General features: G+C 50.7%; 1 protein-coding gene across 13 annotated transcripts in view; it reads left to right on the top strand.

Annotated features, from left to right (window-relative positions):
* Positions 1-25,695, top strand: part of GRIP2 (glutamate receptor interacting protein 2) — a 248,943-nt gene that overhangs the window by 147,532 nt on the left and 75,716 nt on the right. For 2 of the 13 annotated variants that reach the window (XM_035337744.1, XM_035337756.1), the window contains exon 1: positions 585-921. The exons of 6 other annotated variants lie outside the window; for them this stretch is intronic. In XM_035337744.1, the coding sequence (XP_035193635.1) occupies positions 843-921 (79 nt within the window). In that variant the 5' untranslated portion in view covers positions 585-842. Of the gene's footprint in view, positions 1-584; positions 922-17,163; positions 17,187-22,777; positions 23,498-25,695 lie in introns of those variants that run through there. 5 more of the 13 variants (XR_004754117.1, XM_035337752.1, XM_035337753.1 and 2 more) reach the window with 5 other exon arrangements.

The raw sequence follows: 25,695 nt of genomic DNA, 5'->3' as shown, positions 1-25,695 counted from the left end.
CCCCCCCCCCCCCCCCCCCCCCCCCCCCCCCCCCCCCCCCCATCGGTGCCTGCTCCAGGTCTCCTGAGTCCTGGGCAGGGTCGGTGGTGACATCCCCCTGCTGGCACAGCTCTGTGTCACCTGCGGGGAGATCTGCTCGTGACCACAGCATGTTCCCTGAGGAGGAACAGTTACAAAGTGCTCAGACACCAAGGATGCATCACGGGGCAATGCTGCAGGCGGATGGGGGGCTCATCGCCAGCTAAGGAGAAAATGGGGGATGTCCATGGGGGATCCTTCTGCCCTCCGTGTAAATTTGCACATCTAATGACCTCTTAAAATGGGCATAAAATGAGATTGGTGGGGAAGTTTCTGAAAGGACAGTGCCTGACTTCTGGCGTCTGCTCTTCCCGAAGCTCCTCGGCAGCCAGGAGGTGTCCCAGAAGAAGATAATTAGGCTTGTGCTATTTCAGCCTCCTCTGATCCCTAAGAAAGAGTTAATTACAGTCTTTCCCTCTTGCTCAAAGGTGGCTGGGTATTATCATCAGAGCTGTAATTATTCATGCTAATTGCTTATTTGGAGAGGGAGAGGGAATGCGAGAGAGAAGCCCCAGACTCCACACCAGCGATGAGCGGAGCGGACCAGGGGCGCTGCCCTTGGGCCGGAGCCAGGTAGTGCTGAGGGCTGGGGGCAGATCCTGGGCTGGGGGCAGATCCTCGGCTGGGAGCAGATCCTGGGCTGGGGGCAGATCCTGGGCTGGGAGCAGATCCTCGGCTGGAAGCAGATCCTCGGCTGGAAGGAGGGCGGCGATGCCCGAGCAGTTGTGAGCAAGCAGCGGAGCAGAGCGGACCTGGCCTTTGTGATGCTGCCGCCTCCGCTGGGACTGAGAAAAAAGAGCATGCACTTTTTGCAGACCTTCCTCCGGTGGAGGGCACTCCGAGGTAATTGTACGCCTGATTGGAGGCTTCGTTTGTGTTGTGGCTTAATTAACCTTTCTCTCAGTCCTTTTTCCTTTGGTTTTAAAGCTCCCTGTAAGGGACCGGGGTGGGTTGTGAGATGCGTGTCTGAGGTCTGCAGCTGGTTATTTCATTAGCCGAACAGAAACTTCTGCGACCCCCCGGCCGCCTCGGTGGCAGTGTGCTGCTCAGGCAGGCTGGGAAGGGAGAAAGGAGGCGGTGGTTTTCTCCCTCCTAGTTACGTGCTTTTAATAAAAGGGCTGGTTTCCTTTTGGAGGCTTATTCCTGTAAGCAGGTCTTGGGTTTGCCTGTTACAAGCAAAAAATTTAAGTCTCCAGTCTGCCTCCTTGGCGTGGGCTGGGGACGGAGCTGTGCCACGGGCATGGTGGCACACGATGGCTTCTTCTGAAGTCATCAAACTGTTGGTGAGCCGGAGACTGTTGTGAGGTCTTGAATCATCCCTAAAATGTAATGAGATTACTGTACTTTTGTTTTTTCCTGGAACAGCAGGCCCGTGTGTCCTGCTGGACCGGGGTCACAAACTGCTCCTGGTATTTAGCCTGTGTGTGAGTCAGTGCGGCGCTGAGTGCGCGCAGTGGCGTGGGTTGGCTTTTGTTGACTCTTCTGCTGTGAGCCTTTGGTTCCTGTAGATCTTAAGGCTGAGCAAAAACAGCCTTGAGAGTCACATTTATAGGTAACATAAAATATAAAAGTTTTAACAGAATAACTGGAAAGAGCTGTCCCTTGCTAGCTATTTTGAATGCCCCTCTATCCTTTTTCATTTCTTTTTTCTGCCCTTGTCCTTACAGACAGCATCCTCATGCTGTGCTGGATGCCAACCAGACCGCTCTCTCTTCTGGAGATCTTCAGTTATTATCCTTGTGCTTTAACTTCTGAACTTGGGAACGACTTGCCATAATTACGTTGTAATGTACTGCGTAATCTTCATCTGGATGTTTTACTGCTAACTTAAATTACACAAGCTTTCCATGCTCCTACCCTCCTCCTGACAGGGGAGCTGGCTCAAGGGCAGTGAGCTGGAGCCCAAGGACTGCTGCGGCCAGCCCCCTCCTCCAGGGACAGGGCCAGAAACGGGGACGGGGATGGGGACAGGGATGGGAGATGTTCCCTTGCCAGTACCAGGGAAGTCTGGGTTTGCAGAGCTCAGAGGCTGGATCGCAGTTCTCACAGGCATCTTCTTGCTGAACCTGAGCTGAAGATTTACACGTAGTCTTCTAAGCATTTTGCCTGCTCTTGTTAGGAACGTCATACACCTCCAGAAAGACAAAGGATCCAAATTTAGAGTGGTGGTACAATAGGAATAGCCTTTAGAAACCCACCACTGCTTGTCCAAATTTAGATCCCCTAAAGAGAGCCAATTTTCTACTTCTCTTGAAATGTGTGGGAATTAAGAGCCTACGTACTTCCTAGGGAATCTGGCCAAAGTCATTTTGTGTGTGTGTCTTTGTTCTTTTTAAAAATTATTTTCTTCTCTCTGTATCTTCTGAAAATCACCACCTCCCTTTGCTGTTCTTCTCCCAGGCTGCATGCAGAGGCATGTTACCCAGCTAATTGCGCCTTCCTGCTTTCCTTTGGTGTCAGAAGTCCCGAACAGCTCCCGAATGATGTTGTGGCAGAACATTAGAACCTCCTTCTGCCTGCCCCTGTAGCAAGCTCCAGCAGCGCTCGCTTCCCATCTGCCCGCGTTCGCTCCTCGCGGTGGGGTTGCAGGGTTCCACATGAGCGCTGACCTTCCTGCGCCCGTGTCACTCAGTAGCTTAGCTCCCCGTGCAAATTGCCCGTGGAGGTCTGAAATCATTGGGCTGCGGACCCGACCTTTGCTTAAGAGGGTTTAAAGTGCTGGCAGCTAGTGCCATCGAGGAGGAGAGTGATGCTCTGGAGGCACGCAGGGCCCCTGGGAGAGGGGGGGCTTTGTGGTTTCAGGGTGGATGTGAGACATGAAGGAAACACATCCCTCCGTGGGGGAACGACTGACGGCAAGAGGCACAGAGCTCTGATTGAAATCCCCCCTTTATGGGGCTCCACAGAAGCAGAATTGATTTTGAAAATCTCCACGGGTCATGTCCTTTTCAAGCCATAATGGGGTTCCTTGATGGATTTTCATCCCCCCCCCCCTGTTTCTGCTTTGAGGCCAGAGTTACCCAATGTAGGTAGAGGATAAATCTGATTCGATTTTCCCATTCAGCTGTTGCTGGTAGGGGATAATTAAAAGGACCGACAGACACCACACTCGAAACATCTCTGTTGGCATGGGTTAATGCTGGCTCGGGAAGGACAGGGGCTAAGCTATCGCACCGCGATGGTGTTCATCGCTGTCCCCCGGAGAGGGAGGTGACAGGGCTGCCAAGAGCAACTTGTCCCCTTGGTGCTCCATCCTGGGAGCTGCTGCTGGGTGTGCTCACGTAAATAATAAACATTCAGCTTCTGTCCCTGAGCTGAAGTGCCTTGTACAACTCGCTGGCCTTGTGTGCCACAGGAGGAGGGATGCAGGACGTCTAACATAGGGGCGTCCCAACCAGAGCTGGCACCACTGCCCTTGACCCGTTGGCATCCCACTTCTCGGGGTGCAAGAGAAAGAGGCTGGGCATGAGGCAGCCGCAGTAAGGGCTGGGTGGGAGGCTGGGAATGAAGACCCGTGGCAGTTCGGTGTGTTTGCTAAAAGTCTGCCTTTCATCTGCTGTTGACCTGCGTTGGACTTGGAGCTAATCGGGAGATACAGAGACAAGCCTTGCAGAAAGCAGGCCTGTCGAGGCAGTCTTTGTGTGCTTTGATCTGGAAGGCTCTCCCGTGAGCGCCAGCCGGCCTTTCCATTGATTGCTGCGGGAGGGAGGTTTTGATGCAGTGAGATGGCACAGTTGGTTTTACGGCCTTTTTTTTTTTTTTTTTTTTTTTTTTTTTTTTAAATCCAGTGGTTGAAATCAGAAAATGTAGAGGAAAACTTTGTATGAGGTTGGCTTTGGGAGGAGGGGGACTGAGGATGCTGACTCTCCAATCTACGTCAACTACTGCAGTAGTTTGGGCAGCGTTACAGCTTTCCTCCTCTTTTTTTCCTGACAGAACCCACTGCTTAGAGGGCTACATCCGTCACCGCTCATTGAGGCTGACAGACCTGAGACTCGATGCTAATAGTGTGTGTGTGGTGTGTGTGTGTGTGTGTGAATAAACTGCCAGGTGGAGTTCTTGCTCCATCTCCCCCCATCGTATCTGGAAGGGGAAAGGGGCAAGGGGGAGTTTATAAAGCTCTGTAGGATGAGTGAATAGAACAGAAAAAGCCTATGCATTAGCTATGAAAATAACAGAGCTGGGAAGAGGTGTTTTGCATCAAGCTCCTCTCCTTTTGTTAGATGAACACCAGCCTGAAGATGCTTGAGCTCTCTGTTGAGTCCTCAGGATTAGCCCCTGGAAACATCCCACCTAGAAGCCATCCCTGCAGGCATGGTGGCCCTTGTATTTTTTTTTTTCCTGAGATACTGCTGCTTCCTGTCTTTATCCTCTTGACATTGGAGAGGGCGTCCCCACTGTCCTCATCCCCAGCAGAACTTTAAAACCCTCGCTCACATCTTTGCCATTTTGTCCAAACGGTAACCTGCAGCGGTGCCATAATGCGACAGACGGTATGTGCCAAACTTCTGTTCAGACTGATGTATATATGTGTGTATTTTACTAGTGCTTAAATGTGTCACCAGCTTTTCCCATGTTCCTGTGCCTATGGTGGGGATGTTGTGGGCTGTTCCCAAGCTCGTGGACAGCCATGTTGCAACTTTCTTCCATATTCTCCTTTCCACGCTCAGCTGGAGCTACAAGGGCCTTGACAAGGTACTGGTCATTTTTCATTTCCCATCATCTAACAACGAAATGTTCTTGATAGCATTATCCTGACAATAAATAAGCTTTGTGCAGCCTTGTGTACTTACCCCCGCTGCACCATGCACACGCACACATCCACGTGCATGAGCCCATCGCGGTGCTTTCTGCTGCACACTGCTGCCACTGCGTGAGGGCATTTCGTGTGTCCATCGCCAGGAAATGAGTGCATACAGATCTAGTGGGCGTTTGGCCAGGCTGGCCTGGGTGTGAGGCTCAGCTGCAAGTATTGCAGTGTAATCCTAATCCCAGTATCATCGATATCATGGTGCAGGAAGCTCTTGTGCAAACTGTCTTAACCCTTTCCCCATCCCTTTCTTGCTGGCTGCTGTGTCTTCCAAAAGGCCTGACTTTGGGGCTGATGTATAGCATTTTTTCTTTATTTAGGCTTTATAGGACTTAAATTAGGATATGACTTTTGTGACTCCTGACGTTGCACGAGGGGAGCAGCAAGGACAAATGTCGAACCAGGATCTCCGTTCCTGTCAAAAGGCTGAGAAGGAAGATCCTGTGCTTGTGTTGGACCCTTTGGGAATAGGAACAAATTATTGCAATGGGCAAGCCAGGCCTCCTGGCTTAAATACCCGACCTGAGACTCTTGGAGACCTTGGTGCAACCAGGTTGAAGTCATCTCAGAAGCCTGGTTCTCCCTGGGTTTCCTGTCTGGTCTCTAATTGCCCAGCAGCTATTTGCCCTGGAGGCCAGCCCATAGGGACAACAGGAGACAATCTGCTGGGCACTGCAGCAGCGCCCACTGTCTTGCAGGGTGGTGCTGTGACCCTGTGTGTATGTGACAATAAAAATACCGATCTGCATCCCTCTCCGTCCCCGCTCTCCTCCCCCAGCCCTGCGTTAGCCATTTTAAAACGAGCTGTGGAGCCCTCAATCGCAGGTACATGCTGCTCCCTGGTGGAGCTGCGCGCACTGCAGGAGTGCAGAGCTCTGTGCCCCGCTGCCCTAAGAGAACTACTGTGCATTGAGGTCCTGGTCTAGCAGCCTCTGAAACAGCTGCCGCTCCCTTTTGGGAAGGGAAAATGGGATTTTATAGGTGATGAAATGAGGATTCGATAAATAAATGGTGCTTATCACATCTACTAAAGGCTGGGACCGTCTGGGAGAAAAGCCCCACTCTTTTCTGATGGATACGGAGCAGGGAGAGGTCTGAAGCCAGGCTGTAAGAGGGCAGAGCTGGCTCATGGCTCCTGAGCTCCTCCAGCCCATGGACCACCAAGGGGCAGTGGGAGCCAGCCGTGCCCCTGGTGCTGGGGGCAGTCCAAGATGTGGCAGTGCCCGGGCTGCTTCCAGCCCTCAGCCTGGCCTTCAGCACCACTGGTACCTGGGGGGATATATGTACATGGCCAGAACATGGCTTGGGACCCTTCTCCAGTTGCTTTGAAAGGTTGGCTGCACCTGTGCTGCGCTTGTAGGCATCTCACTGTGGTATTAATAAAGGCTTCATATTAATATTGATGTTAACAATCAATTGGTGCTTTCAGTTCTAATTAGCAGCTGAACAGTGGCTCGAGCAGCGCTGATAATGATGCATGGGGGTAGGCTTCTCAAGCAGTGTCTACTCTAAACATTGTAAATGGCTTAAATGCAGATCACAGGTCCTGCTTGGATTTCAAATAGTGGAGACATCACTGCTAATGAACACGTCTTCCTAGCAGATGCTCAGCAGGCTGCTAGTACTGGCATGTTTTGTAAGTATCCATCGTCGTATTTCGTGGAAGGAGCTAGAAGTAGAAGGGTCATGGCAGGAGACTGCCTCCTGGTCTTCTGCTGTTGCTTGCTCCTGGTGCTTCCAGGTAATGCAGAGATAGGGTTTGAGGCTTTTAAACAAATGTTAAGTTTAGATGATGGGAGCAGGCAGTCTTGCATCCTCTCTTTGAATTCCAGGGGAAAGCAGTTACCTGGATGAGTTCAGCCACCGCCTCTGGGAAGCTGTCTGGATGCTGAAGTGTAACACAGTGCAGGTGCTTTTGGGAAGCCCTTCCTGCTGAGTGATGGGCTTCTTGCCTCTCTCTGGTGCTCTGGCTCCCTGCAGAGTGTCCTGGCATGGGACAGACTCCTACTCTAATTCCAGCAGATCACGACCTGCTAATGCATGTGGGTGGCCACACATGAGGCACTGAGGTCCCCAGGTCAACTCCTGGGCTGGAGACGAACCCAGAGCTGGGTACCTGAGATGCAAACGTGGCCTAGATGTTGAAGTCAGTTCTTCAGAGTGATGAAATAATTTGAAATAAAAAATCTGAAATAGCCTGAGGCTATTTCTGCTTTGCCTTCAATGGCAGACAGAGGCGTCCCCTGCGTGGTCGGGTGAAGGGCAGCAGGCAGAGGAGCCAAGGCCACCAGCTTTGGGCACAGGCCGGACAGGCTCCTTCTGTATCCAAGGAAGGTAAGACAAAGGGGTGAGGGGAGAGAATCCAGGCCAAAACCAAACAGTAGAGTAAAAGTAAACTGCCAGAGCCTCCCAGACTGTGCATCTCTGGCTGCAGCCATTTTCTGTATTTCTTGTCAGCCTGTGTATTTCCCCCATGCCTCTCTTATCAGTCTTAGGAGTCACTTTGAAATGGGTTTCCCCTAACTCACCCTCTCACTTGTTTAATTCAAGCGTTGCTTTAATCCTCTTCTGGCCCTACCTCAGTGCAGCATTTTCCCAGGCAAAAAAGCTGATTGCACTGGTTAGTGGTGTTTGGTTTGGGGTTTGCTGACAGGCTGACTAACTCCTTGGGCTGTGTACTCCGTGCAGAGGTGGTGTCTGGTAGCACACAAAGACGGTGCTCGGGGTAGGACGTGCTAGCGCAGGCACGCAGACCTGCCTCAATCGCTCCTGGAGCAGAGCCAGCTCCCAGCAGTGCCAGCCAGGGCCAGAGGTGACGGCGTGTGCTTGCCTAAACAAGCAGGCACTCTTCTCCATCGCTGGTGGGCGGCAGCGGGGCTTTTGGCAATGCAGGGGGGACTGGTGGTGGGGACACTGGCTGTGGACTGCAAGCTGGGGCAGTATGAGAAGGATCGCAAGCCCTGGACACTGGGTAGCTCTTCAGGATGCTGTGCAGAAGCACCAACAAATGGTGCTTACTGCTTCTGGTGGTCTCTGAAGAGAGATTTCCCAAGGTACCACACATGAGGTGACCAGGGAATCCTTTTCCTTCTGTGTCTTCCCAAGAGAAAGACACTCCTCTTGGGAGGTATTCAGTTATCAAGGGAGCTGGGGGTAAACGTTGCCTTCATCTTGATGGGGACGTATGGGGAACATACATATTGGCAGGCTTGGCTTGGCTTAACATGATTGAAAAGCCTTGTCTAAGATGCAGAGTAAAGCCTCTGAAGTTGCTTAGACCTGAACTTGTCCGTAGCACATTGGCCTCAGTGAAGACTCTTCTTGTAGTGTGTGTTCATTACACCTGAATCCTATTTAAGCATGCTCGTGGTAGAGCATCCCCTAAAATACAATCACTTGTGCTTCTTGCTATCTTATCCCCACTAAAAGCGGGGATTGATTGTGCCCGAGAAGAAAATGCTGTGTAACACACCTCGTCTGTGTCTGAACGTGTTCCTGGTAGACCAAAACCACTTAGCAGCCTCTGTAGCAAGAGTAAGGTGCTGAGGCTGGGGGGGACCTCGTGTTGTCGTCTCCTGTCCTCAGCACTGATGCGGGAAGGGTCCCACATACAGCATCCCCTTTGCAAATGCATTTGAACAACAGCCTTGGGAACAGCCGCGAACACTATACCAGATCAAGTCATGCTCTTGGCGTGTCAGATTGGCTGCAGATGCACTGCTAAAGCAGCCTCGTTTAATAGATTCTTATCTTCTGTACCACTGGATTGAAAAGGGATGAAAAAGATCCAGAGTTCTGGGCCACAGCATGTGGGAGGCGCGCAGCCTGTGAGTCACTGCTGGTTATTAAATGACGGCGGAATTGCAATGCCTAGAAAGCCCCGACCGTGCGCTCGTGTAGGGCACTAATTGTTGATCATCTGCAAAGGCAAAGCCCTGACCTCACTTCCCTGTTCCCTAATGAAAAAGAGGATTAAAACGGCCTTTTCACCAGTGTCTCAGCTGAGCCGTAAGAGCGTACGTGATGCAGGAGGCACGGCCTGCCCTGGGGCTGCCAGCTGGGTGGGCTGGCAGTGCTGGGCTGGCCCCGGGTGGCACATCTCCCCTGCCTCCTGCCTGCTGCCCCGCGGGTGCCCTGCAGCCCTCGCAGCACCTCGGTGGTGGGTGCTGGCTGCCCCTGCCAGCTGCTGCCTCTTCCTCAGCAGCAAGAGCTGTGGTGCAATGGAGAGTTGTCCCCTCTTCTTTTCTAGTCAAGGCTGAGGAACATCGGATTGAACTGGAACGAGGCATTTCCACCAGGTGCCAGCTGTCCCTGAAGGATTTAGCTAGAAACCTTTCTCACCCTGTTCACTTCTCCTACAGCTCCAGTGCCGTGGGTCCAGGAGCTCGCTGAATTCCTCCTGGGCTGCCACCGGTGGCCCTGGGGATGTGATGGGGAGGAGCTGCGGGCTGGAGGTGGCACGCAGGGTGCTCCTTCGCTGTGTCGTGCCCTCACCAGGCTCCTGCAGCAAGGCCGGGTTGAGGTGCTACATAATGCACGGTTCGCGTGCTGAGAAAGTACGAACGAGAAGCCTACGGCTCACTTTGATCTCAGCTAGAAGAAGGACCTGCTTGGCTCTCCCTGCTGACAACCCCCAGAGATCAGGACTCTCAGATGAGTGTTTTAACGTGACTCTTCGCTCCTAAAGCTGGTGCTGACTGATTCTGCAAGGAGACACACCGGGCTGTAGGCTGGGGTTAGCTGGAGGCACCAGCAGGCCACTTGTTGAAGCCATGCACTGCTTCCAGGGCCTGGCTCGAGGTCAGAGCCGTGTTTCCAGATGTGAGCCCCGCTTGCTGCGTGGGGCGGCTCAGGCACAAGACCGCACCTGCCTCCGGCCCCTATGGGCTCGCGGTAACTCTGGCTCCCTCCTTGCTGTCCTCATCTGCTCGTTCATCTGCACGAGAGCACAATACTTTCCTAAATTTAGCTGCATAAGTACTGTGGGTGTTGTCTCTTCTCCCCGCTCCCCCTGTTTCGAAAGGCATCTTAAAACCACACAGCGATTTAAATGGCAGCTTGATGGGAATCCATGGCAAATGACTCTGCAATTAGTAAATCTCTCCTATTGTGACAGCTCTATTATTAAACTGCCATAAATGCCAGGCTATTAATCTGCTGTCTCCTCGATCCCTCTGCTCTCCCTTCCTTGCCCATCCCTTTCAACATCTTTGATTTTGTTCCGTTGAGTTTCAGCTGCCTTCCAGCGAGCGTTTCCAGGGAGGGGGCAGGAAAGTTTGGTGGCACCGTCCCTTAGGAGCTGTCATCTGCAACTGGCCTTGAGACTTTTGCTGCTTCAAAACCAGAGAACGTGAAACTCCTTATCTGCAAAAAGCCAAAGTTTAGCCCTTAGGGAGTCCCTTTTTTTTCAGCAAGGCAAAGGGGTGTTGAGGGAAGCTGTGACAGCAAATGGGTGGCAGTATCGCCTTAGTGGAGGGAAGGGCTTGGAAAAGTCACAAGCCCTGGGGTTTCTGCTAGGGGTTTTTGCTAGACCCCTGTCCTGGGGTTCCTGCTTGGCAAGGGAATTGTTTTCTCCATGCAGAGGAGTGAGGACGAGCAAGAGGAAATCCCACCTTATTTTTACAGGCTCTTCCTCGGCCTCAGTGGCTTAAGCACGGCTGAGCTGGTGGAAGTCAGCTGTGCCACGTGAACACCTAAATTATATCTGCATCCTGTTTCTATAGAAACTTCCCCGGAGCCTGGGTCCGTGCACAGCTGCGGTGCTGCTCTGGGAACATTGGATGCCTCCGAGCCAGGGCATCTGGTCGAGGAGGTCTGCAGAGGGCTTGGCACGTCCTGGGAAGGACCTGTGTCTAGCACTGCTGTTGGGCTGCTCGGGTATTAAGGAAAATGAAGATCTGCATGCACTTAGTGCCAGCTTTAGTCCTTTATGATGAGAGACGGGCTTCCTCTGAGCACGCTGCCCTCTGTTAACTGCGGGTATTTAGGAGGCTCTTATACAGCATTATGCTCCTAATTATGCAGAAATCCTCCAATCTGGCCTGTTTCATCTGGAATTATGCTCTCTCACTCAGCTGTCAAATCCTGCCAAATGCCTTCTTCCATGGAGCGAGGGCGGCTGGCGTGTTTGGGTTGCCCTCTGCAGAGAGGAGAATCCTGGCCAAACTGTCTGTCCGTCCGTCTGTCTGTCCTGCCACGGGGGCTGTGGGCAGCAGGCCTGCCCCTGGGCACCCACCAGCCTCCCCGGCCCTTGGGGTCCCTCCAAATACTTGTGTTGTCAGTGGCCTCCTGAGCAAGGGGAGGATTTTGGCCTTTGTCAGCGTGGGGCTTTTCACAGCAACACTGGGAGAGGAGAAAGAGCCCTTGAGAGAGGGCTGGGGCAACAGAGGCAAGACCAGCTTGTGAAGAGCACTTGCACCCTCCTCCTCCTCCTCCAGCCCCCTTTCCCCTGGCCCAAGAACTTCACATGCGGAACGAGGTGTTCCAGGGATAACGGAGGCTACGTTACGCTTTGTGTATTTAGCAGCGTATTCAAGTGGTTGCGATTCAGGTCACAAATATCCCTTGCAGTGGCACAACTGCTGCCTAAAAAAACAAGCCTGTGGGCTTCAGACAAATGCTGTTTCTAAAGGAATCCAGTTCTTAATTACCCCTGAAAATCACAGAAAATGCAGGTAATTGTTATCCAGTTATGCCCGGGCTGCCGTCTGCCTCCCACGTGATGCTTGCCAGGGGTGTGTGGTTACTGCTGGGGTGCACCTGAAATCTTGCAAGGAGGCGTTAATGTCCCCTTCACCAACCTCAGGGGCTTCTTGTTGGTTCAGAGCACCTGTAAGCCTTACTGCTCTGTCTGATCATTTTGCTCGAGCCTATTTTCTTGTTGTTTCCCCTTGCCCTTCAATGTACACACATCAATTCACAGCTACGGAGAGAGCAAGCCCATAATTTTCACTCAAACCTCCACGTCCTATTAAGCCCTGCACTGCTTCTTAGCAACGAATTAATAGCTGTGTGAAAGGGCTTTACAGTGCAATATATTTTAGAGAATAAATATTCTTAAATTACCATTCTGTAAGTAATTGGAGAGAATATTTCAGTTACAGAAAACTTTCAAGGGAGCCCTTTTAAACTTGTAATGCTAGATCCTGTTCTGCAGCAGGTCTTGTTATTACTGTGTGTCAGGGATGTCAGCTACTATAAGGTGGGAGATAGCAAAGCCAGGTCTTCAGAGCTCTTCCGAAAGCTCTTGGAAAATAATTTTCTCTCTGTGCCTCTTTTTTTTTTCAAAGAAAAAAAAAAAAAAGTCAAACCTTCTTTTTGCCAAGCGTACAGCTTCAAAACGTAGCCTCTTGGCAGCAATTCGTGGAGTGTTGATCCTGGCCTGGGTTCTGGTGTTTGTCTCCGCAGAGTAATTAGGGCTGCAGCAGGGGCTCTCGGCGTCGTTGCCGGTGGCCGTGGCGCAGAACCGCGCCGCTGGAGCAGGAGGTGCAGCTCTGGAGCATGAACTTCTTCAGCAAATCCCTCGAGCAGCAGAACCAATTCCAGGAAAGCACAGGGAAGTAACATATCGAGGGAGCAGCTCCCCTCTAAACGTTGCTTATGGCAGTAATGAATAACCAGCTAACTTTTATGCCGTGCTGCCACAGGTGACTGCTGTGTTTCAGCATGCAAACAGCTGTCGAAGTAGCCGAGTGCGCGCTTGCTGCCTCTTCTGTGTGTCATCGAAAGGTACAAGCGAGGAGGCATCGTTGGCTTAAACTGGGTCACTGGGTTAATGGAGTTTTGCAAGTACCTCCTCCTAATCCAGGCCTTTGCTATAGCAGCATCCATCTAGATTTTGATACTGTCACGCACCCATCATCTGCGTGTGTGCCGTCTGCTTGTCGGAGAGGTTTCCTCCTGCCGTTGAGAAATACTCTGCATGACAGGTAGAGATCGCTGCTGAATGCAGTATCGTGCTTTGACTGGCAACAGTTCGTCTTTGGTTGAATACTACATATTCAATTTCTCCAGCTAATAAAAGACTTGATTTAGGACAGCAGCTAGTGACTGTTCCAGGCAGGGGTTTGAAAAGGCGGAACTTTACGTACATTGCATTTTTCAAACTGTTGAGCTTTTGATGTTTCTGTGTCTGGTATCTGTCCCACCAACTCTCGTGTCTTCTGCTGCCGTGGGTTTGACTGATACGCTGTTGTGTGGTGGTGTTTGTAGGGCTTTCTTGCTGGGTTTTGGTGTGTTCCCTTTGACGGTGAGTCAGCAGGAAATTCTAGGTTTGAGGAGGAGGAGGAGGAACAGGGGAAGCAATTAATGAGCCTTATTTGCTGTTCTCTCAAGAGACGAATCTCCTCTCTAATTTACAGATTGCTGAACTTAGGAGCTTTATTCAAGGGAGTTGAGGTGAATCGTTCTCTAGGGAGAGATGTCTTTCCTGGCCATCCCGAGGAAGCCCAGGTGATGCTCTCCCATTTGTGAGACAGCTCGTCCCGGTGGGGATGGGTCCCTCCTTTAGCGCCTTTCCTTTAAGGTGCCGCTCTGGTTCTGGACAGTGCCGCTGAACTTTTGTGTTAAAAGGCATCGGCTCTGCTTTCCTTCCAATCCAAACACCAGGCGCTTCATCCTTTTCCCCGTTGCTTTTGGCCCCAGGTGCTCGGTTGCTTTTCGGAGGCGCAGTCGGGGTAGGGCGGGCTGGCACGCTGCTGGGAGGTGTGGTGCGGCTTCCCTGCCATCTGGTAGCGGGAAAGGGAAAAACGCTTTGCTGGCAGGGTGTTATTCCTTTTGGACAGGGAGTTAGGATCTTCCAGGGAGGCATTGCGGGCCTCATTTTCTGTGCAGGGTGGGTGCAGGTTTCACACGAGGGAGGGCTCAGTTCTCCTTGCCTTGTAACAACAGGAGCTGAATAGCCACAACCTGATTTTATTCATTTTCAGATGTCTTTGAATCCGTTTTTCCTTCCCTACTCTTTCTGAGAATTAGGGGTCACTCTGCCTTCGCTGTTAGGGGTCCTCCCCTCTCTCCTTCCTCCTGTGCATCTCTTCCAGAGATCGCCCAATCCCCTTTTCTCACGTAACTCAAATCCCACCTGCCCCAGGGAGCTCAGATCACCAAGCAACTTTGCTTGCAGCCCGTGGGAGCAGTAGGTTGTAGCTGCCATTGTGGTCAACAAAACAAAAGTAATTTCTCTCCCTCAGCTTCAGTGAAGGCAGTTGTTCTCCCCCCCAGCTGATGTAAATCTCTATGCCTAGGGAGCGGCAGCCAGGTCCCGGCCACCCAGAAGTTTGTGGAAGCACGTGCCAATTTCTGCCCTATAACATCTTTTCTGCCCACGTCCAAATGACACCAGCCACCAGTTACAAAAGGAGAATGGTAAATTCATCTGTTAGCCGCTCTCTCTCCCACAAGATTTACTTCCATCGGGGATTTTATAGGCTAATGCTCTGTCTTTCGCGATGGGGATGTGTGGTGGAGGAAATTTATTGTTCCCTTCCTAATAGATGGCTGTAATTTCATTTCACAACAACCACTTTATGTGCGAGAAAGCGATTCCATTATGCCACTGCACAGCGTTGGGAGCATCTGTGGCAGTGGGGGCATTTGGATTAAAGGGAGTAAAGGCTGCACATCTGCTGCCCTCCACCCCTATTCGCAGAACACAGTGTTATTAATCCTAAAGAAAAGAGAGCAATTAGCTTGTAAACCCTTCCTGAACCCACTGGAAGATTAGCCATTTTCAATTAAAGCTTTTCAGCTGGAAAGATAATGGGCTAAAATTTCCAGCTTTAAAAAAAAACTATTATTGACCATGTGGTTTTATTTCTGTCAATTTACATCCTTTATAATTAGCTACCCTGGGATAATTAGGGCTGACTTGCGCCGTACCCTGTTCCCACTCTTTCCCCGTATGATGCAAATGGCAGGCTGACTTTGTGGACCTGCCTGTTGCAACCAGCGCGAATCCACTGCTGTTGCCTGGACCTATGCTGGTGGTGAGCTGTAAGCAGTACTCCTATAGGTTCCTGTAACTCGTAAGAGAAAGGATAAACCTTTACTATCGCTACCAGCGTGCTGTAACTGTTCCCGTGGAGTCTGGATGGGAGAAGGGAGGCCGATTGCATCTCGCAAGCCTGTGATAATAAACAATTTGCAGTCCCTCAGGGAGCTCCACGTGCTCCAGAGCCAAAATACCTCATTATATATAACTGGTCACAGCCCTTGGGGGTTACCTGCAGCTGTGTGTGGCTCTGCTTTGTCCCAGCTTGGGAGGTAAAACTTCGCAAGCTGGTGCTGGAGCCAAACCAGCAGATGAATGTGCCTCACCCCAAAACATGCTGCTCATCGACTCTGTCCAAAGGCGTTTGCTGCAAGCAGCATCGCTGCTGTGCCACCTGGCTGGAGCCGGGAGCCTTCCTGCGGCACCAAGGGAGCCTGGCCTGCTTTCACCCCGTGTCAGGATGTTGCACATCACTGCAGGGCCTTTTGGGTCATCTCTGCTTACAGTCGTTGTTCTCCCCATGTTTCCTGCAGCTAACGCACGAGCACAGCACTAAGCATGGCTCAGCCCGGGCTGTGCTGCACACCCCACGTGGGGCCAGCTTGGGGCCACATCCAGCGCGGGCGGCTGCGGTGCCTGCAGTACAGCGGGTACCCCGTCTGCACTGTGTGCACAGTTCTGCTCCCGTCCTACTGCAAGCAAATGTGGTCAGCTGCAATTCGGGGGGCTCGAGGCTTTGGTCCCTATGCACAACTGCAAGGCAGCCCTGCCTGCGCTGCTGCTGGTGGCTGTGCTACACAGAAGCAAAAAAAAAAAAAAAAGAGAAGAAAGGCTGTTTTTTCAGGCAACTGTTCAGCTACGTAGGCTGAGGCACCTGACGAGGAAATGAGCCCTCTGACCATGGCCAAGGACTTCTGAATGAGGTAAGCTCAATGAGCTGTCTGAATGCAGAGCCACCCGGAGGCTCTGCCTTCTGGGTGCGATGTGGGCTGCGCTTTTTGTGAGTCACCAAAATGATTGGTATTGTTCCTGGTTGTTGGCTGGCTCCCAGGCAGACCTTGGCCACGTCCCACCTAGCTTTGCCTTGTCTTTTCTAGAAGAGTTGCTCAGCGTAGATACTGTAAGGTGGTGCATAGCAGCAGATATAAAAGCCGTTAGTTGTTTTTGTGTGTGTGCGTGTAAGGAATATGGCTTGGTGCTCTTGGGATCTTGCTAGCCTTATCTTGCTACTGATACTGACATCGTCTTTTTGCAGTTGATGCTTTTCCTGCTGTTTCTTTGACTGTCACAATGAATATGAAAATGTGCCTTGAAAAATATTTTACATCTGAACTAGTTAACACAGCACCTTGGAGAGAAGGTATCTGATGCTACAGAGTACAAATGAAGCCTCGTTAAGCAGGAATTCAGTGATTCTGCTGAATGCCCCAGCAATTAAATTTCATCTTGATTCACATGCAGGTCAGGAAAGTTTGGAAGGAGAATAGGGGAAGCAAAATACTGTGGCTCTGTGCTATGCAAATTAGTGTTAACACGGCATTTCATTTACTGTTAAAGCATTGTTACACTGCTACTCATTGAAAAGAAGCCGGGTGACAACTGCGAAGACTGGTGACCCACTTGCTTATTTTTCCATCTGCGTTGGCAGCGTTGTCTGAAAATACGGATGCCAAGATAAATCTCTTAAGGGAGGATGCAGAAGTTTTCCTTCCCACAGAGAGGAGTGGAGCTGGATGTGACTAAATGTTAAGACCTGTCCTTCAGGCCACAGTAAGCTATAGTGCTGCATCTCTCTTCTTTGGGATGAGATGTGCCAGGGCCCATATTACTGCTACTGGAAGGACAGAAGACTTGCTGTCCTGTTGCTGGGAGGAGTGAGAAGAGGGGAGAACAGAAGTCCATAGTGGGATATGTTTCCCCTCTCCTTCTGACGATTATTGTCTGTGTGATGGAGCGTTTTAAATCTAAACTGCCTCCCTGGGCTGGGGAAGGAGGGTGGATGCTGGCTGCTGCTAATACAGGCCTGCTGCTATTCTCATTTTTGGCAATATTACCCAAATATGAAAAAGAACAGCATTTCTACCTAAGAGGAGCAGTCGTGAACAGGCCCTGCCAGGTGAGCACTGGTGCTAATACTGAGATGCCAAGTGCAGCTGCCACGCGCTCACTGTAAATTGGAGTGGTTTAATGGCCTTAAAATTGAGAACCAGTCCCATCACTGGAGAACTTGGTCACTTATTTTCCGTCTGGATTTGTAGCTGTAAACAAGTCGCTATCATGCTGGAGCATTGATCACTACTAGCCCAGCAGGTGGGAGCTGCTGAGCATTTCGGTTTCCTTCCGCAACATGGCAGTGCTTTAGGTCTCTGCTTTAGGTCTCTCTTTTTGTGTGGTTCCTCCATCCATGCCCAATTCTCTGCTGAGCCGGTTCAGTGTGTGCTCAAGAGGATTTGACTTGTGTCCCAAAGCTGTTTTATATCTGCTAGCTACATTGCTATGAAAGATTTGGAAGAGGAAAAGTAAAGCTAATTAGGACCATTCCTATAGGGACGTGTGTGTTTTTCCCAGCAAAAGTGCTTGTTCTGTCCAGGACAGCCACAGAGGTGGAAAGAGATGCTCTGGCTGGGTGAAAGCAGTAGACCCACTTCCAGATGCAGTGCGTGCAGCTTCCAGAGCGGTGCTGCTTTCAGAGAACCCACAGCCCCGTCAGGTCATAAAATCCCACCTTGCTGGTGGCTGCCGATGGATCGTTACCCTCCTGCTGCATGGCTTACTGCTGTGTGTTCTCCAGCTGATTGCCATTTAGCTTAAAAAATGTCAGAAAGCTGAGATTCACTTTTGTTGGGATGACCTCTGCTAACAAGGTCCCTGAACGAGCTCTTTGGCATCATTAGGGCTGGCTGAGGAATAGGGGATCTTGCATTTTGCTGCAGCCTATTTGTCTTCCGCTGTTTCTCTTAGCAGCGCTGGAGTCTCCAACCCCGAAGTGTTCCTACCCAAATCCAGAAATCCACAGGCTGGGGTAAATGGTGGGATTTCCTCTAATGCTCGGTGACGTAAGAAAAAGATTGCATGGCATATATACAGTGCTAAAGGAGAAAGAAGTGGGGGAAAGAAGAAGGGCAGCGCTTTTGCCTAGCAAGAAGTAAGGCTTTAAGTGAAGGACCCATAAATGTGGCTGCTCCCCGGAGCTCAGAGCGCTGCCTGCTCCCCACCCAGACTGAGCATTACAAGCCTGACCTTCTGTTACTGGGTTTTGGACCTGCTTGTACAACTTCAGCTGAAGTATTAGCTAAGGGAGGAGGTAAGGAGGAATTGCCCAGAGGAGGCAGGTTAGCCGTTAAGGTTAAACCCACAAGGCTGGAAAATGCTTTGGGTGGTGTGAGGCCGTGCCTTGGTGGGGTGTGGTTCTGGCAAGGGCTCTTGACTCCCATTAACTCAAGACCTTTTCTTCCTTTTAGGCTAAAAATCTTCCAGGTAAGTCGGTTGTCTTGTGGATACTTGCAAAGGGAAGGGCTGAGCCATTGCAGGTTGTACTTTATTTTGGGGGTCGAATGGAGAAGAACAGATAATTTGGATCAGTGTTTTCCTAGGCACAGACACACTGAGGACTGGGATGTTTTCCCCTAAGAAAACACTTTGTAATTTTAGCAAGTAGAAATTCAAGTGCTTGGGCTTGCATCTACATGGGGTATGGAAGGAAATATTCCCCTGCTCTATTAGGAGGGAGGGAGATCTGCTGAGGTTGCCTAGGGACATTGGTCATTGGGAAGAGGCCCAGAGTCTCAGTTATTAAAACTGGAACATCCGATAACCACAGGTTTTGGGACTTCCTGACCTAGAAGTGTTCTGCTTTAACAAGCATTTCAGTCCAGTTAAAGATGCTGTTGCACAGGGAAAATGCATAATTGGGGAGCACCAAATTGACAGTGTCACATGGAAAGGTCACTGCAGCAATTCCTTCTTCCCGTTACAGAGCTCCGGGAGGTGTCCTGCACTCACCACCAGCATCTCCCCCCAATTCCCCTCAGTGCAGCCAGGCAATGACAGATGTAGATGTCTCCTGAAATGGTTAAGCAGAAAAATGTGCAGTGACTGTTTTAGTGCACTCTAGAGGTGGATGGGATGGATGAGGGCCTTGGAAGTACCTTAGGCAATGTTCTCCGTCCTGGTGCTCTGTGTGTACATGCAGCGAGAGCTCTAATTGCCTATCGGATGGGTAAATTTATCTTGCTGTGTTCATTACCTATAATAAGTTAATGTTTAGGACTGGCTGGTGGAATTTGCACTTAGAGAAAAGAATAATCAAAGAGTTCTTCCTCTGGCTCCATCGTTAAATAGTTTAAATAGGAGATTTCTTTAAAGATTTTTTTTAAAACTCCATTCTCCCCTTCCCATAAAAATGTGTAAATAAGTGTGTTGTATTTTGGGTCTGTGTGCTAAAAACAGGGCATCTGCTTGGACCAAAGCCCTGCTTCAAGCCTCAGGCTGGCATGCAGTTGTCTAGGGTTTCTGAATAAGTACAGCTAAGGAAAACTGGAGAGAATGAAATGGAGCAAGTGTGGGGCCAGTGGATAGTTGGGTAATCATCTGTGAAACCTCTTCCACCAAGAGAGTAATGGGCCTTCCTCTTGTTCCTCCTCCTCCTCTTTCACATCAGCTGTAACCCCAATCCAGTTGGGGGGGGGGGGGGGGTGTAGGCTTCCCAGACCTCCTGGTTTTGTGCAGAGCCGGGTTGAAGTTCCCAGTAGAAACCAGCTCTCCTGGAAAGCCATCTGGGAGCACTGGGTCTGCTGTTCCAGAAACAAGCCTTGAGGGGGAGATGAGCAGGCAGGGGGGTGTGCAGCCCCAGGCAGCCCCCTGATGTGCAGGGGTGTATTCCTAAATGGAACAAGTAGCTGGGGAGAAGGAGCTGGCAATGCAAAATCTCAATTTAAGATCTGAATTTAAAAGAAATAGAAAGCCTCTGCGTCAGTCTTTTCTGAACCTTCCCTAACCCAAAGCAATTTCTGTTGCTATTAATGTGATTTTTATATGTGGTTAGAACTTGGGCATTTCTCTGTGTGCTGTAAGTGCGCGTGGTTGGGTGTTTTTCCTCCTTGTTTTTCTGTGGCTGAGTGTTCATTACGTTCATTCAGCTGTCTTCAGAGTCTCCTGAGACTTCCTAATGTGGAGTGATGTAAGATCCTCTCCGTGTTCTCCCGGGCTCAGGGCATGTTCAGTGCTAAATGATCCATTTTGGGATCCTGCTGTAGTGTTCCACAGTCCTGTGACTTCTGACAAAGCTGCTTTTGGAAGTGATTAAATAAGTAATGGTTTAAGTCGCAGGAATATCCATCGAGCAGCAGACTAAATAATTAATATTCTGAATAGCCTGTGATCTTTCCTCTGCTGTCCTCTCTGACTTGTTTGCATAAAAGTGTGTTTTGCAAATGTCATCCCAACCAATTTAGACCATGTGAGATTTGCAGCTTCACTCCCACTGAGGCTCTGGGAGGATTTGAAAGTTTGCTCTGGGGAAGGATATTAAGTCCAAGAGCAATGCAGTATTGTGTCAGGTACAAGAAACGATAAACCAAGTGCTGGTACGTGTGTGTAACGTGGAAAGGTAGCTATTCCTTCCCTAAAGCAAATGCATTTTGCTCAAAGGTCAGCCCGTTACTAAGAATAATTGCCCTCTTCTCTAGGCTGATGGCTTATTGGCTGATGTTGCTTTTTTAGTTGCAGGCTCCCCTCAAGAGCCTGTGCAGATGGACGTTTCCAGTAGGGACCCCTTGGAAGCTGTTCCAGCCATGAACTGTCCTCAGCCCATTCTTTGCTCCAGCTCCACTTTTTGTACTGGGGAGGAGCCTGAAAAAGCATTCCCTGTGTCCTCTTTACTCCTGGGCAGCTTATAGGAGAGCAGTAGATGCCAAGAAAACAGAACTGAGTTTGTTTTTCCCCCTGTAGAAAGTTCTGTATGTGTGTGTGTTTTTAATTATTGTTTTTTAACACCCCTCTACCCCCCCAAATCCACTATTACCAGTGGGCACAGTGTGTGGGTAAATAGCCATAATTTTTATGTGAGTCTTGTTCAGTAGATGCTATTGCAAGAGCATTGTTAGGTAGCTGCTAGTTCAGGGCACACCAGAGGTAGAGGAGAATGTACAGGCTGTTTGTGAAAAGTCAAAGCTCTACTTATGGTTACTCAAGTTTGTCAAGCTATGATTTAGGTTGATGCCTCGCTCTTTTATGACACTTATATATTTTGATGTCATAATGTGTCTTTTCTGGCTGCCTAATTTTGTCAGTGTGCACGGTGTGCCCTTTTCCTTCCCATGAGAGACTCAAGCTATTCGCTTCAACTGGTTTTAATATACTGCCACCTGAAACATGAAGCAAGCATCATGTTGATGGGTTTTGGCCAGAAACCATAGAGTAAACATCTTTATCCTCTCCTCTCCAGGCCTCTGACAGGCTGTGCTCTCGCCAGCCAGCTCAGCAAATGCCACAAGCAGTTCTGGGTCTGAAGTGCCAAAATGCCTCTTCATCCTCCCCTGGCAGTAGAGGAGTGGGGCAGCTCTGTCCGGTTCTCACCCACAAAACCAAGCAGCTCCAACTGTGTAGTAGCCCTGTCCTCTCGTGCCCTTTCTCAATGCAGCAGATATTCTGGGAAGGTCTTTTTGGTGGCATGAACATAAATGATTGTTTTTAGCTTTTCTTTAAAACATCCTATTGGAGACATCCATTTCATGGCATCCCAAGCAATGTGCTGTTCCCAAATTAGCAGCAGCTTCTTGTATTTGTGGTGCAACTGGAGATTCTTTTTTTTTTTCCTTTAAGATGAGATTTCTTTGCAGCAAAAGCATTAATAGCTGTGTGAAAAGATTTCTAATTACAAATTTCAGCTCAATTACTAATTAAGTCTATTGTCAGACTGAACAACTTCTTAAAAACAAATTATGGACCAAAATATCTCTTTTGTAAGTAGGTTTTTCTTACTTAGTAATTTTATTGCTTTTGTATAAGTTGTCTGTGCATGAAACAGCTGAGTTTGGTCCAAAATAAAGATGTTGCTGCATTTCAATCCAAGCAACAGCTCTGGTATTAGGCTGGCACCCAGGTCCCCTCCTCCATGTGGGCCACCCAGAGCTAGTTAGGGTTCCCAGGTCTGCAAAACTTTCTGCTGGCACATCCAGGTGTGTTCAGGTCCTGTTGAGTTATACGGATTTTGTTTCCTAAGGGAACAAAACTTCACCTTGCTGCCTGTCTGTGAGCTTCCCTCAAAACTTGTAAGCTCTTCGCCACCTTTAACCAAACATCATAGCAGTCCCAAACACAACCGGACCCTCCTACGAAACCACAGTTAGCTTTTGTGCCACCGTGCCTCAGCCCATGCTGTGCTTTGCATGGGCTCTTCACAAACCCCGAGCTTTGCTCTCTTTTCACTGTGGATATCATCCTGGCACTGCAGATGATGCTTGTTCCCAAGGGGATCCAGTAACTACTGTTAAAGTTGCCTTTTGGATGCGAGGTGTGGGCTGGTCGGCACACAGGGCGTTGTATCTCACAGCATGCCTGAACAGGGCCTGCAGGTCAGCGCAGGTCAGCCCGCTTCACTTTTCATTTCAGCAGCAAAAGCAGCGAGTGCTGGCTGATTGCAGCAATTTGTCTGGTCCAGCACCTTACCTCTACCTCAGCGCAGGACTGGGTGGAGAAGAACTACTTGGGGTGAAGCGTGAAGCATCGCACGCAGTGCACCAGGCCCGTGTCCCACCGTGTCCCACCACACCGCCACCCGCACCCCAGCCCCAGCAGCGGCCTTGGGAGCCTTTGTCCGGTGGCGGCTCCTAAGAGAGTTAAACGGCTGTAGGCAGGCCACAGGGCTGCAGCTTGGGGAGGCAGCTCAGGCACTGACAGCAGCCTGACATTGCCTTGAGAGGTGCTGGAGGCTCTGCCAGCACTTGCCGAGAGGGGGTGGGGGAAAGTGTGTCAGGCAGCGCGGCAGCCGCAGCCTCTCCTTGCGCTCAGCCCCGCTGCCGCAGCCCGGGGGCTCCCTGCGTTGCTCCCCCCAACACCGGCTGCCTGCATTTCGTCTGATCTCCCCCTTGTGCTCTTCTTCTTCCGCTGCCTGAAATGCCCATGAAGGGCAGAGGCGGGCCGGCAGCTCCCCCGGGGGCTGTCCCCGCCCCGGCCGTGAGGGACCGTGAGGGGTCGCCGGCCGTGAGGGGCCGTGAGCGGCCGTGAGGGGTCGTGGGGAGCCTTGAGGAGCCTTGAAGGGTCCTGGGGAGCCGTGAGGGGTCGCCCTCCTGCCGCCCTCCTGCCACCCCCCGTCCCTCTCAGTCGCCTCCTCTCCAACCGGAGCCTCGCCGGCCGGTCGCTCCGAGCCGGGATTTCCAGCTCCAGCGCCTTCATTTTCCTATCGCTAGCACCGGGGATCCCCACTACAGACGTGTCTTTCTAAAGGATCGCAGCGGCTTTGGGTGCCTGCAAACTGGAGCCAGGACGGTTTCTTTCTTTTTCTTCCTTTCGTTCCCGGGCCGGGGGGCGGCGGGGAGCGGCAGCTGCGGGGCGCTGGATGATTTCCTAGGCGACAGCAGGCATGCTCTGTGGGCTGAAAAAGGACTTGCAGTCAGACTTTGGTGAGTGAACCCATATATATACATATATATTATTTGGTTTTCCTCCTCTTCCAACAGTTTACGTTTGTTTGCTCTGATTTCCTTTAACCACCTTAAATATCGCTAACAATTCCATGCGCTACTTTCTGCGGGGTGTGTGTGCACGTTACGAATCCAAACCTTTGCGTACAAGCTGGGAGTAAATTGCTTGGATTTTGAAAACGTGTCCCTGCTTCTCTGGAAAGGATTTGTCCTGAGGGCCCCCTCCAGGCTGCCCCCCCCCGGGGCTGGGAGCTGGCAGCCCCCAGGTCTGCGCTTAGGGCAACGCTGCAGAGCCCGTGCAGCTGGCTTCATTTTCTCTTTACCAAAAGCTAAAGGTAGCTCTCTGGTTTTCTGAGATCAGCATGTGAGTGGGCTGGGCATCCAGCAGTGGTGAACAGAGGGCTCCTGGGGAGGAGAGGGCTGAGGGGCTCTGCTAACACAGCTGGATCACTGCCGGCACCCCTACCTCCGGTGTCATCCACTGCTATGCTAACAGATATTTCAGCTTACACCAGAAATCTGCCTTTTCAACAAGATGCTAACCCCTTAGAAACCTGGAGTGGGTTATCGTGCTACAGTGGAGTGTCAGAAATCTCTTTTATCTCTGCACAAGAGTGGGTATGTGAGTGTAGAAAGGCACCTCTGCAGAGGGCACGGCCGCCACAGCCTGCCCCCAGGCTCTCCAGATGGACGGGCTTGGGTATTTCCAGCTGGGTGCAGTGTTCCGGTACTTTGTTGCATGCTGTAGCTCGGCTTGTTGCAGCTAAATGTACTGCATGGAGCATGCTCTTCTGCTCTGATGCAAGCGTTTCCCTTCTGCAAGCAAAGATACTGGAGCTGGACGTACAGTGGCATTTTATAATCATTTTACATTGCCTAAAGCAGTGTAAAGCTGACTTTGTACTCTCCTTGGTGTACAAATGCTAGATGCCCTGAAGCACGAACCTAACTTTAGATTTTTTTTTCCCTAAATCTGAGAAGTCAACCAGGTGCAAAGCAGCTTAGCCTGGCTGTGTTGCCTAATTCCATGGGTGTTGACTAGACGCAGTGTCCACTCACCGAAGCAGCATGGCAATGAGTTGTCTGGGGGCCGGGGCTTGTTTCAAAGCTGCCTGAGCCCTGGCGATGAGCCCTGGTAGGCAGCAGAAGTCCAGGCACGTGATTTAACAGGGCAGGAATGCAGCCGTTTCGTGTAAGGATCAAAAAAACAGCTTAGCAGGAGCTCCTATTACTCTTGGGGCTGAGCCATAAAATGGGCCCCAAGCTGAGGTGGCTGGCACCGACTGCACTGGAGGAATCTCCTGGACGCCTCCAGCCGTGGAGTGGAATCCTTTGTCCAGTTCCTTGTCACCAGAGGCATCTGGTGCTTCATTGATGCAAGTCCCAGTGGTCTCTGTGTTGCTGGAAATTGTGATGTTGTCTGGGTGGTGGGTGATGGAGGGAGAAATATTCATGCTGTCAGCCCCAAACCTTTTTTGTAGGACCTTGGCTCGACGTTGTGTGTAGTTCTGCCACCAACAAGGGCGTGGTGCAGTCAGGTGAGGAAGCCTTCTTCAGAGCCTTACAGCTTGAGCTGGTGGCACTCCTGAGGACCAAGCCCATGCCTTCAGCAGCCAGATGCTGGTTTCCTCAGCATCCTGCAGATGAGGCCATCCTTTGCTCCGGCCACAGAGCAAAGAGGGATAGAGGGAAGGGTGACCGCCTTGTCTGGTGTCTGCCCTTCCTCCTTTTCTTAGTCAATTTCAGTGCCCAGAGAAAAGCTTTGAGGGGGACTGATCAGGATGCACTGGAGTTGGTTTTGCTGAGGCTTAATGGGCTCTCTTGGTCACTCAGCTGGGTTCTCAAGGTTGTTGTGTTTTTTTCCTGGCTTTTCCATGATTCTCCTCTCCTCATCTGGAAATCATCTGAGATGGAAGCAATAAAGTGAACTGGTTTCATATCACTTAGGTTAGCATTTTAAGTGTGATGGGCAAGATCAGAAACCAGGTGGATTTTTTGACAGAGACATCCAACTGTTCAGGAGTGCTTCCAGACTTAGGCCCACTATTATTGGGGTTCTCATGATTTCTTAGCTCTCCATCAGCCATTCTCAAACATTCTCTGGTGGGACATTTTCATAACACAGATCTTTTGTCTGTCTCTCGGAGGGGAAGGGTCAGAAAATGCAAGGGGTCGTG

Source organism: Oxyura jamaicensis, chromosome 12 (genome assembly GCF_011077185.1).
Source record: "Oxyura jamaicensis isolate SHBP4307 breed ruddy duck chromosome 12, BPBGC_Ojam_1.0, whole genome shotgun sequence".
NCBI classification, from domain to species: domain Eukaryota; kingdom Metazoa; phylum Chordata; class Aves; order Anseriformes; family Anatidae; genus Oxyura; species Oxyura jamaicensis.
Note: the sequence above shows the minus strand (reverse complement) of the source record. Positions and strands in the feature narration are given on the sequence as shown.